We start from the raw sequence: 12,460 nt of genomic DNA on the forward strand, positions 1-12,460 counted from the left end.
CATGCAAGTGCAAAGCATAGACTAGCAAGAATAATATTCAATGATTATGACTTTTTGTTCCTCGCAAATGGATATCTTAAAAAAATGCTTTCTAGTTATAAATGAAATCCTTTTATTTCTCTCCAGCTGAAACACAACTTTCTACTTTATCTGAAGTCTGTAACTAGAGGTTTAGAGAGTTTTTATTGATGATTTGTAGAAATATTTTAACTTTTATTTTCGATTCTTATGTTGCATTACAAATAATGATACAATGGGAGTTTCACGGAAGCTGCACAGAATCCTTCTATACATTAATTCATTAAGGGCTACGTTCTTTGAAAAAAAAAAAGTTCATTTTAAATTAATACCAAATTCTATTTTAACTGGATCATAATATTAACCTGAAAATCAACAATTTCAGCTGTTGGCTTGATCCTCTGCCCTCTTACTTGTATGAGCTGATATAAAGATATGAATAAGATTACTCCTTTAAAAGAGACCTGATGGTACAATTGAAGTAGGTAAAATCTGATCATTTAAATTGCTCAATTAGACTATTAGGATATGGTAAAAGCCTTGCAGCTTCTGCAATTTTGTTCCTGTTGATTACCYTTCTGCAGAGAAGAACATATCTCAGCATACCCAGTTCATTTAATCTTTGTTTTCTTAAAGAGTGAGGGAAAGAGGTTGGTTTGGTGTTGATTTTTTGCAGTAATTGCTGTAGAAATGAGCATAGTAGGGGGAAAAAAAGGCAGACAAATACCATTAACATGTGAGAAAAGAAACTAAAGTCATTTAGAGTTTGTTGAAATCAATCTGCATTTTTCTCACTGAATTCTCTGAGCTTCATGTTAAAACTGTTTCCTTTTGTAACAAAGAGTATTCTAATGATTCGATGGTATACAATAGCCCTACACAAAAGGCTAAAGAGTGTTCTGTGATTACAGTTAAATACTTCAGCTGACAACAATGTTCACAAATTAATCATGGACTAAGCTGAAAAAATTAATACTTCTGTACAGGAAAGCACATATTGAATCTCTGTTTTAATTCAGCCCTATTCAACACCTCATGAAAGCATGGGAATTGAACTGCCTATTAAAGCTTCACAGGCATCAAGTTAAGCATAAGAGAGATTTCGGGTTGCTCTAAAATTAAATACCCAAGTGCTCTCCTGAACCATACAGCCTAATCATACTCTATTCAATTAATTTTTACTATAGAATTAAAAGGATAAAAATGTTGTAAGTTCATTCCCTGCAAAAGATTTAAAGGGGACAAAAATGTCTGGGCCTTTAGTGAAAACCAAATAGCTGTGAAGGGAAGGAGGCCAAGACTTCACTAATCAGAAAGATACTTTAATTACTAAGTGTCAAGGAGACTGGGATATATTATGAGGGAGATGCTGTCACAGCAGTTGTGCTATATTGTGTCCGATAAGGCTGATGATAGTGTTGTGATTCATAAATTAAATAATCTGGAGTGAAAAGCAACAAAACASATCAGTCATCAAGACAGACACACTTCTATATAAAAGCTCATTTAGCAAACTAAGGACTTTGTTCTACAATTGTTTCCCACAGTAACATTACTTGAAATTATTTACTGAYTCTATCAAGATAAAATATGGGACACTGGATCAAGATGACCTCAAAAGAACTGGACACCATAGAACTGGGGACCAAAGGCACATCTGTGCTGAGGTGAATCAAATCCACTACTTACATCCCTAAACTGACACTTACGGTGCAAGTGCATTGTTATCTGTTTTACCCTGTTGCTCTCCTGCATATAGAATTAAACATAAGATAGAAGTACAGGACCAAATTATCTGTTAGCATAAACTAACAGACATCACAAGCTGAATTTGATCAATTTACTGCAGCAGGCTTCACAGAATGACTGAGGTTGGAAGGGACCTTTGGAGATCATCTAGTCCAACTCCTTTATCACAAACAGAATAGTGGCTTAGACCTTGTAACAGAGAGATAGCTATGAGGTTACTATTTACGTGGCCTTATGCAGATTATTTGCATTTGGTTGATCTGGGTCCACAGAAAGGATGGAGCACTGAGGATCAAAATTGTGGACATATTTCAACCACTGAGCTGGGAACAAAATGCCTCAAACTGAAGGTGAGCTTTGCTCACAGATATATGACAATATATGAGCCACAGTATTTAAATATTAGCATTCACATATATTTATGAACCAAGAAAGCAAGAGTGTCATTAGTAGAGGGTATTTTAATGTTATTTACTTTTAATTAAAAAAATATACAACTGAAATCAAATGCTCTCCTTTTCATTGGTTCAATCTATAGCAAGATATTATACAAGCTAAATCATTCCAAATATCATACTTAGGAAAAAAAAAAAAAAAAAAAAGAATGCAGAAGACTTCCATGCTATACAGAGAATTTCATGTTAAAGTAGCTTAGTTTTAAAACTGCTTTGAAGTTACATGTCATATAGACTATTGGGACAGAGGGGAGGAGGTTAACTGCAGTGCAACTAGCTCCCCTGAAAGAGTTTCCAAATGAAAGAGTAAAGCAGCTCGTAAATGGAAGTTGTCTTTTTTTCCTCTAAACCAATAATTAGAAAGTACAATAATTCTAAGACAAAAAGTCTAATCTATTTTAGAAAAGAGCTAATGTTTGCTGCATATTTGTCATGGTACATTTAAATTATAGTTTTAATAAAATACATCTTTAGATCAAAGCTGGAAGAAGTCATCAGTAGTAGGCCAGTGTACTCCACATTTTTTGTTCTTCTGGATGATGGATGGCTTATGTTGTTCAGGTTCCCACAAACAATCTCATTAGATATTGTTTTCCTTTTCTAGTAAATATAAACAGGAGAACTGGTAGACAAAACAAGAACAAAATCCTTGTGTCCAATCACATGTTTAGACGGTCATCAGCTTAATGAATTCATGCAGTTTTATATATAAGTCTAGGAATGGCAGTGTTGATGATGGAAGGTGGGTTTTGTTTTTCTTTCCTTTAAGATGGCAGCATGAAATACAGCATTTTGTTTATATCTTAGGCAACAGAGAAAGCAAAACCTGCCTGCTGAACACCTGCAGAACTTTTTTAGCAATAAGCTAGGTTCAGGTAAGTTATCTCTTGAAACTCTGGTTGTTCTGGTCTTAGACTTGGTGCAGAGAGGAAGAATTTACTAGGAAAGTTAGAAATTGATTTTTTCTTTAACCTGGTGGAAATTGTTTGAGCTTTCCACTCTTGTAAACATCCACATAATGCCATGAAAAAGTTCATGTATATTGCATTTTTTTCCAGTTATCTGTCTATACAAGTTTCTACTTGGATGAGGTTCCTAGAGGTAATGTAGCTCAGACACTCCGTGGTGCCCTCTCAAATTCATGGGTCCTCCTGTTCCTACCTTTTTTATTCTCTTGTAGGTGCTTCCACTTATTCGTATTCACCTGCGTATTAGAAGGCCTTTGCCGACGTTGTTTGCGGTCTCTTTTCCAAACCTGCTCACAGAACTCATCCATTGTGTTAAGGTTGGGATGATTGATTAACTGCATGAAGTCTCTATACCAGATTTTTTGACTGGGAGTCATACTATTGGTGGCATCCTTGATCTTGGCGGCATCACCATCTTCTTCTTTATGGAGCAGCTCTTCCAGGTGATCAGTATCAATCACTTCCAGGGTCACTTTGAGTAGAGTTTGCATGAAGCCATGCTCCACAGCATGACAAAAGTAAATACCAGAGTCTCTCCGTTGGAGACTTCGCAGCAATAAACCTTGTTCTGTCCGTATCATACGATCATTAACTTTTATCTGTATTGGAAAAAAGGGAACATTTAAAAAGTTAGCTTTTATCAATGTGCAGAATTATCCTTTAATCATACTAACTTCTCAGTATAGTTCCTTTCAGGTAGTGAAATCTCTCCCCTCTCAAACAAACAATAAAAGAAACTCACACATGGGCTGTTTTGCCAGTCATCTGTAGTTACTGAAGGCTCAAAACACTCTAGAAAAAACTACTGATCTGCTGCAAAGAATATTTAGAGGATTATGGTTTTGCTACTCAGTCCCTACTCAGTATTTGCTGGTAGATGATCAAATCAATATACATACATTTGGCTACATTACAGAGGACACTCTTGCCATGTTTTAGTCAAACCCAAATTGCTATCTAGGGTTCTCTTCGTGAAATGTTCCTTACTATAAAAGTCTTTATGCATAAAAGTGTGCTCTGGACAAGTGAAAATCTAACAAAGAAACAACAAGAATTAAATCTCAAAATTTTAGTATTCAGTAAACAACTGTTTGAAGTATTATATTTTTTTCTGATTGAATCAATGTCTAGGAAAATATTTTCCCCCTTCAAATGCACAAGAAGCTGTGGAGGACAGGGGCAGACACCTATTTGTTGCTCTCTCCAGGAAGAAGCTTTTCGAAATAATTTACTATTTATGTAAGTAAAGCATATTAAAAAAAAAAAAAGTATATAAAGATGCTAATGTAACTAACAAGTTAGTACTTGCTTTGGAAAAAAAATGCTTCAGAATTGTTTGTGCATGTTTCAAAATACTTCAGTGTGATGAATYAGTTTTTGCTTTCTGATTTGCTGTTCCTACGTACTAGAAAGGGGATTATTCTCTATTAAAAGACTGTGTGACCTAGTTTGACAGATGACTTGAGAACTTGGCTGAGTAACAATATAAGAATGCTGGTGACAAGAGAAGGAGAAAAACAGTGTATCAGCCTAATGTAATACATGCAGGGAAATTCAGTTTTCACCTCTGTGAATACTGCTTTTTATGCAAAATATACACAGAAGCCTTCATATCCTTTGGGTTTGTACAATTTCCAGTTCCTCGTTCTGTCCCTTTGTCTTACCTATAGTTAACACTTACAGTATGTATGCAATACATACTGTTGTATGTAGAAACATGCTGTTGTTTCTTTCAGATAAATAGTATAATAATAACAATGGAGTTAATCCCTTTTGCCTCCAGAAGACAATTTTCATGTCCTTGAAATATTCAGATCCCAAAATAAGTCTTCCATGATGATTTTAGTAGAACTTAAGATAGTATGCTAGCTTTCCCAGATTGTCTGCAAAGGGGAACTTGAGTATATCTGAATTGAGATATATCTAAATGGAAGGGCAAATGATGTGTTTTGCTGAAAATAATTCATATTCAAGTAATTTTTCACAGAAAAGAGTAGTTGCATTTTTTATTTTTTTTCTACTCTACCTCTTCTTTGCGGTCATCATTTTGTTTCTGGAATTGCCAATAGACTACAGCACGCTGAGATTTTGGACTGCACTCTAGAAAAGTGCTACTATTCTCTATTCCATAGATAATCTTTTCCTCCAGGGTCTGGCCACTTGGGTTATCTGGAAAAAAAAAAAAAAAAAAAAAAAAAAGCAATAGAAAGAATCAAAAACATCAGGAAATCAAAAACTTTTATGGCATTTCTTTTTTATTTTAATACAGAATTTGGGGTCTGGAAGGTGTTTTGCAGTCCAAAAAACCTACAAATTTCGGCTGTCTGTTAGGTTTTTTGAATATTTCTATCAATACTCCTCTACTTGTAAATATTTTTAAGGTAGCACATTTAATTATATGTTTAAATCTTAAAAGTTGTTAACATCTCAATATGTGAAGCTAATGGTCTTCATTTTGAATTTTTTTGCAAACTTCATTATTATTCGTCAAGGAAAACATCTAGGACACAATAAGATTTTTTTAATAGGAAGCTATATGCAGTGAGAAAACTCACAATGCAGTTGCAGAATGTCTATAATGATGCCTCCTGGGCTCTATGATCGTAATACTTTAGAACAAAGTAATAAAACATGGAGCTATTTAAAAGTAGTATAATGTGTTTAGATTATATGGTATAGCCGTTTGCTTCTATATAAGCTGTTAATGACCAGGAATAATGTTTTTGAGGAAACAATCTTCAATTAATCATTTCCTCTCATACTGATATAATTTATGGAAATGTAATGAGGTTAATAAACCAGACATTATGGGAGGGGAAAAAGAAAGTTAAATAAATTACTTCCTTTTGTAACAAGAATGCTTCAAGATATTAATCAACTTGCTGGAAATATCACATAACTACAGGACTTATAAGGCATTTGATTCTTCTCCAATACCACAGAGGCAGTAAGGCATCATATTTCAACTCTTCACCTTAGCTCTTTAAAATGTAGTTATGGATTTAAGTGGCAACAGTACAATAATCCTGGAGAATAGTTGTGGAGGAAGGGACTGGTAAGCTGTTTAACACCATGTTGATCTCATGGGGTTTCCTGCCTCTTTGCCATTATTTGTCATTCTTTCCATTTTCTGCTTTTGATCTTTGGCACTGGAAGTCTTTTAGGAACCTGAATATGTTTTAACAGGAAAATGATGCCTATTAAAATCATCTCAGAGAAGTCTTTTGTCAAGGTTTGTTTGCTTTCACTATGCCTTTATCATATTGCCCATTTTGTTTAGCAAACATAGGCTGTTTGCTGGACTACTGAGCCAAAGGTAAAAATAAAATTGAGTTCCTGTTGACACAGCAATCATGTCTTTTTATAATGACATTCAATCTTGAAAGAAGGTGGGARGAAGGATAGGGATAAAATAGGAACTTTTATCAGTATTAGGCTCATTTCTCAATGAAGCATCAAATGGCCTATAAACACTAAACAAATAGGGAATGGGTTAGCTTGCTTTCCTCTGATAGATTGTGGACCTTTACAGCAAGTAAGTAAGTGGGGTGCTGTATTAACAAGGAAATGAATCAACATACTTGTTTTCCCTCAGAAAACACATCCCTATGAAGAACATCAGTGCGGCTTTGTGCCAGGGTGTATGGAACATTAGAAGAATGAATATGTTAGAAAGCAAAGCAGGGAGGTTGCCACAGGTACCAGTGGAAATGTTTGAGAGGATAGAGCTTGGGCACATTTGTGTCAATAAAACAGAGGAACTGGAAGTATGAAAAGAAGCAAACAGAATACGACTGGGAGTGATAAGATAAAGACTGAGAATAGAAATGATGGATGATGGCCGTGGATCCAGACTGAACAGAGTGAYCTGGGCCACTTTTTCAACTTAGGTGTCCTGATTTAGGAACATAATTCACACTGCTGAGTGTGGCTTTGTACAATCAACATGAAACAGTCCAGAATTGACTTGGGATCCACAATATAAAGTGCATGCAGGGCTGTGATACATTAGACAGACAGTAGGAAATACTATACGAATGACATGACTGAAACTTCCCCGTTTGTTTGCCTGGGACACATATGTTACTGTTTCAGCTATGTGCTTCTGTGAAACTGATATTTAAAGACTTTCCAGATAAAAGATGGAAACAAAGCGATTTTACCCTTGGGTTCGAGGTCTTTTTCAAYCCCTCTCTCCCAGGCTCCATTAATTTTTCATTCATGAATGCAGAATGGCCTGGATRCAACAAGAGCAATCTGATAGTTTGGATGGCCTTTTTGGAAGTAACTATAGAATCAATCTCCTTAGCAGGCTTTGAATCCTCCTCTGGCACATCCCACATAACTGATTCAAATGTAAGTTAGTAATCTGGCACAGGTGTTTTGCAGCACTGAAAACAACACAGTCAAAGTGGATTTATACAGGAGCAGAGCACACAATGCTCAGCTCTTCAGATCCAGGGAGAGAGTATTATAGACGACAAATAGGGACAAATATAGGCATACATTCAAATACAGGTAAATGACAAATATAGATATTTCTTTGACAAAGGTTTAATTGCCCATAAGCAGTAGCATAATTTTAAGAATATAGGGAAGTTTCTGAAAGATATCTTAAGATATCTGTTTACAGAATTCTCAGTACCAAAAAAGTTAGTCATAGTTTTCATAGAAATTATTTTGAAATTGAGTTCCTTGATTCCATTGCATTCTTCTGAATGTTTTGTTGGGTCTGGGCCATAACATTCTGGCTTGTTAGAAATCCCCATGGAAAGCAGCAGAAGTCCCCTTTAAATTTGTTCACAGCTCTAGAAAATATAGTACAGGCAACAGTCATGCAATGAGAGGAGGATTTAAGAGACCCTTCAAATTCCATTTCCATGATGTAAGGTAGCAGAAGGCAGAACCAGAAATGACTATAGTGTTCACATAATGTTGAACACATGAAATACAAGAAAGTAAGTAGAGTGATGGCATAATGACAACATCAGAAAGGAGCTCTGGGAGTAGCGAGAGGCCTCAAGAGAAACTAGGAGGAAGAATGAAAGTCTGAGAATTTCAGGAGAGCAGCTGGGGAATTAGAAAACTACATCATGAAGTTGGTTATGAAATTCAACCCAAAATGTCTGCCTGAGAGCTGTAATTTCCAAAGTTAAAACTCAATCGCTGTATCAGTTTACCGTTCTGATAAACATCCTTTAAATACGTAATCTCTGACATAACTGAAGAAGTATGAGTGGCTAAATAGTTACACCAAGACAGCTTCACAGATTCTCTCTCTTTATTCTATCTCTCTATATGACAAATTCAGAGCACTTCTGTGAGATCTCACTGAAAAAAAGTTGGCTATTCATTTACAAATTGTTCCAAAAAATAACTTGAGACTTTTTTGATAGCGATAGCCTGAGAGGCTTAAAGAAAATTCACTATTACCTGACAAGGGTGATCATGATTTTACATTTTAGGTCAAATATTTATAGAGTTAAGAATCTTATTTCCCTCTAATACTGTTCTGCAGTGAATTTCTATTATTTCCCATATATTTGAATAAAAGGTCAAGTGAAAGCGCTATCTACACCTTATTAAAAGGTGCTGATTCAGTCTGAGGCCTTGGCATTTTTCTGCAATGTCAAATATACAATAAGAGATCCTTCTTAGCTCATATTTCTGTTGATTCACATAAAGAATCAACTGCCAGTTATTACAAAGAAATGCATAGAAAGTAGTAAAAAAAGATTGCTGGAGCACATTCTTGCCTATAAACACTCTCAATTTGGCACCTGATGTCCAGGAAATTGCTAGTGATAACCAAGGGAAAAGTTCAGCATGAGTTTGCATGGCAAGGTTATATAGCCATCTGTATAACGCACAATACACATTTCCCTATGCAAATGCCAAGTGAATGTAGGTAACTTTACAAATTTAGAAGTCTGAATTAAGAGGAGAGGAAGATTTTCCTAAAACAAGCTAAAGCATCATTGTGTAAAACACCCTGTCAGTGCACCCTTCAGGTCTAAAGCCTAGGACTATGTTCCTTTGTTATTTTTTGTAAGTTACTGTTTCTTCTAATCACTCTGTCTTCATTTTGCCATTAAATACCATTTTTCAAGCACTTTCCTGTCTCCTACTTTTCCAATTTATGCCTTTAACCAATTTGCAAAAGTAAAGAAGTCTGTACTAAAGCTCCTTATGATAAAGCATACCATAAAACAGCTTTTTCATTATCTTGTGTTCTCATGATTGTCATGTAGCAATAAACCAAAAAATACAAGTAAGTAATAAAWGAAAGAACTGCACTGGGTTACTCCCTCTCTTTTGGAGAGAAGGAGTTTCTTGACAGTGAGGGTGACAGAGCACTGGAATAGGTTGCCAACAGAGGTTGTGGAATCTTCTTCTCTGGAGGTCTTCAAAATCCACTTGGACGCAGGCCTGTGCAAGCTGCTCTGGATGACCTTGCTGGAGCAGGGAGTGGACTGGATGATCTCTAAAGGTCCCTTCCAACTTCAACCATCCTGTGAGTCTGTGTGATTCTGTGGTTCTGTAATTCTTAGTTTTCTTGTCTATGAAGATAACCAACAAATCTATTGCCTTATAAAATACAACTAGCAAATGGAAGGCCTTAAAATGGAGATAGTAAGGTGTGGGTAACGTCAGAGATAGTAAGATGTGGGTAAAATTAGATGTGGGTTTAAATTAGTTTACAATATGAAGGTTGTGTATTACTGATTCATGAAATGTGTCAACTGCACATTGATCATAGACCATTTATTCACATTTGCAAATCTTTCTCCTCCCCTAGTAGCTTGTCCTGAGTATGAGGATCATGAAGTAGAAAAAGAAAGATCAGTAAAGCTGGCTGTGGGCTTTGGGGTTTAAAAGGGAAGGTAGAGATAACACAGTAGCAGTCAAATATATAGTGGTGAACAGCATGAGTTTGGACTATTTGTCATTGTTGCTATTACAAAGAATGAGAGACATGAGAGTTTTGAGACACCTCAATTTTCAGCCACCTCTACTTTATCGACACCAGAAATCTGCCCAGTGGTTTAACTGTTATCRTAGATGCAACTTAAACATGGGTAATCAGCTTTTTTTTCCAGCAGAGGGAAGTATTGCCTAAGTGTTCTGTTCACTTAGGGCAAAATAGAAAAAAAAAAAATCATTCTGTGAATGAGGATCTGAAGAGATTGGCAACAAATTGGTAACTGTGAGAAGTCAGATTTATCAGCCAAGTTAAGGTAGAATTCTGGTCAATACACTATGTGGAAATAATACAGTCAACAGAGCCAAAGAGATGGCAAGGAAAATCCATTTTGAAAACACATGGGACAGGTATATTCCTATCAACACCCTGATCTTAAGAAGCTGCTAGCATGGCATCTTCACCAAATGCCATTCCATATTTAACCAAGGTGGTTAATTATGTGGTAGGTTAACTGAAGGTAAGTTTAAAAGGTAGGTAAGTTTAAAAGCTTAAAATTGTTAACTTGAGGGAAAGCATAAATAAGATTCTTTCAGGCTACTGAAAGCAATCACAACTGGAGTATTGTTGCTCTTTGCTGCATGTTAAAAAAATACCTACCAAATGATTCGTTTCCTGCTCTACTCACGCACCGAGTGTAAGTTACGTTCAAATTGTTTTTACTTTGCTAATCCCCACAACTTACCATGATGCTGCAGGTCTGAGCAGTGAGTAAGAGGGTCTCCATTTCGGATGTCTTGTCGCCTAGTACGCCTACAAATATTGTATTTGGAAACTGTTAGAGACATTCTCCATGGTCTGTATGTACATTTGACACAACTCAGGAGCAACAAAAGGAACATATTTAAAACTATATGGGTTATATGAATGCACCTAAATAGCACTGTGAAGGAAATTATTTTGTTACCATATTCTGAGCATTATCATACACCATAGTATCAGCCTTTACAGTTTCAAGTAAATACACGTCTCTATTGCACCGAGCTTATGATCTTTATTTTAACTTTGCTGGTAACGTTGCTCAGAGTTGACTTCATTCACAGTAGGGTCAACTAAGGCATTGAAGTGTAACAGTGCATACAGTTTAACATGCACCAAAAAATATACAGAAGCTGAAACTTTTCTGCAAGCACAGAATACTTAAAACTTAATASTATTTTTACTTAAAATGAAAGTTAWAGATAGATGGCTCTAAAAGGATACCAGAATTGTATTTTCTGCATAATCTAAATTAAATAAATCATTTCAGCCCCTACCAACTTCAGTAAAATATTGCTGAAAATAATAAAATTGTTTGCAAATGGCCATTAGGATAAACTGAGTAAAACACTTGAAGATTTTCAAATGTTATTTATTCCWTCTTTTGTAGCTTAATTCTCAGTTCTAGCTTTTATTGCATAACCACTTAACATAGTTATTATTTCCCCGGTTTCATCTCCTCTTTTTTTTTTTTTTCTGGAGAATGTATTGATCTGCGCTAAAATGTTGTATTTCACAAAGAAAAAGAGAAAAAAAAAAAGAAAAAAAAAAACCCTTTTATTTTGCATTTACGGTTCTCTTTTTGTCTTCTTTTTTTATTCAAATAGCTGTGACACAAAATTCAACCAAGCCACAGAAAACAGTTTCATATTAGAAAGAAAAAAAGGAGAAAAGAAAGGAACAAGGCAAACAAAGCTGTGTTTCAAGTGTGAGCACTTTACTTTAGGAATCAGAGAAAGCCTGAGGGCTTGCAAAACTAGAGGAGAACAAAGAGGATTAGGCTGCTGCACAATGCTGTGATTTCAGCTTACTGCATCCAGCAACGGATATGCAGAAGTCAAGTAGCCTTGTAAAAAGCATTGATGGTTCCTCCCTGGTGACAAGAGCCCACATTTTTTAAGAAGTTATTGTTCTGCAGCACAGAGAGAAGCTCTCTTCTGTTCACCAGCCCTATTTGCAAGCTCTGAGTAAGAGCCCAGCATCAGCACATCCTACAAGTTCTCACAGAGGCACCAGCCCACTCCTGTGCATGGAAACGTTTTAATCCACTAGGTTTTTTGTTTTGGTTTTTTTTTTTTCCAATGAAAACTACTGAAGTGTTATCTCTGAAGTTATTTATGTGAAGTGTCATAACACTTTTACCAAAAATTAACAAATATATATATAATGGAGAATGTGAATTTTGATATCTTTCTGAATAAAAACTTCANAAAAAAAAAAAAAAAAGCCAGATATAACAGGCCTTAAAATGCCATAGTAAGAAGCAGTGGTTTGTTAATTGATATTTGATTCAAAAAAACGCACTCATC

General features: G+C 35.6%; 1 protein-coding gene across 1 annotated transcript in view; it reads right to left on the reverse strand.

Annotated features, from left to right (window-relative positions):
- Positions 1 to 277: 277 nt before the first annotated feature.
- SEMA3A (semaphorin 3A) overlaps positions 278 to 12,460 on the reverse strand; it is a 130,269-nt gene continuing 118,086 nt past the window's right edge. Inside the window, exons 15-17 of the mRNA XM_026052207.1 lie at positions 10,858 to 10,925; positions 5,217 to 5,359; positions 278 to 3,789 (exon numbers count right to left, since the gene is read on the reverse strand). Of these exons, the coding sequence (XP_025907992.1) occupies positions 3,334 to 3,789; positions 5,217 to 5,359; positions 10,858 to 10,925 (667 nt within the window). The 3' untranslated portion in view covers positions 278 to 3,333. The remainder of the gene's footprint in view (positions 3,790 to 5,216; positions 5,360 to 10,857; positions 10,926 to 12,460) is intronic.

The sequence above is a fragment of the Nothoprocta perdicaria genome, unplaced genomic scaffold (assembly GCF_003342845.1).
Source record: "Nothoprocta perdicaria isolate Ctin4 unplaced genomic scaffold, notPer1 scaffold_85, whole genome shotgun sequence".
Taxonomy (NCBI): Eukaryota; Metazoa; Chordata; class Aves; order Tinamiformes; family Tinamidae; genus Nothoprocta; species Nothoprocta perdicaria.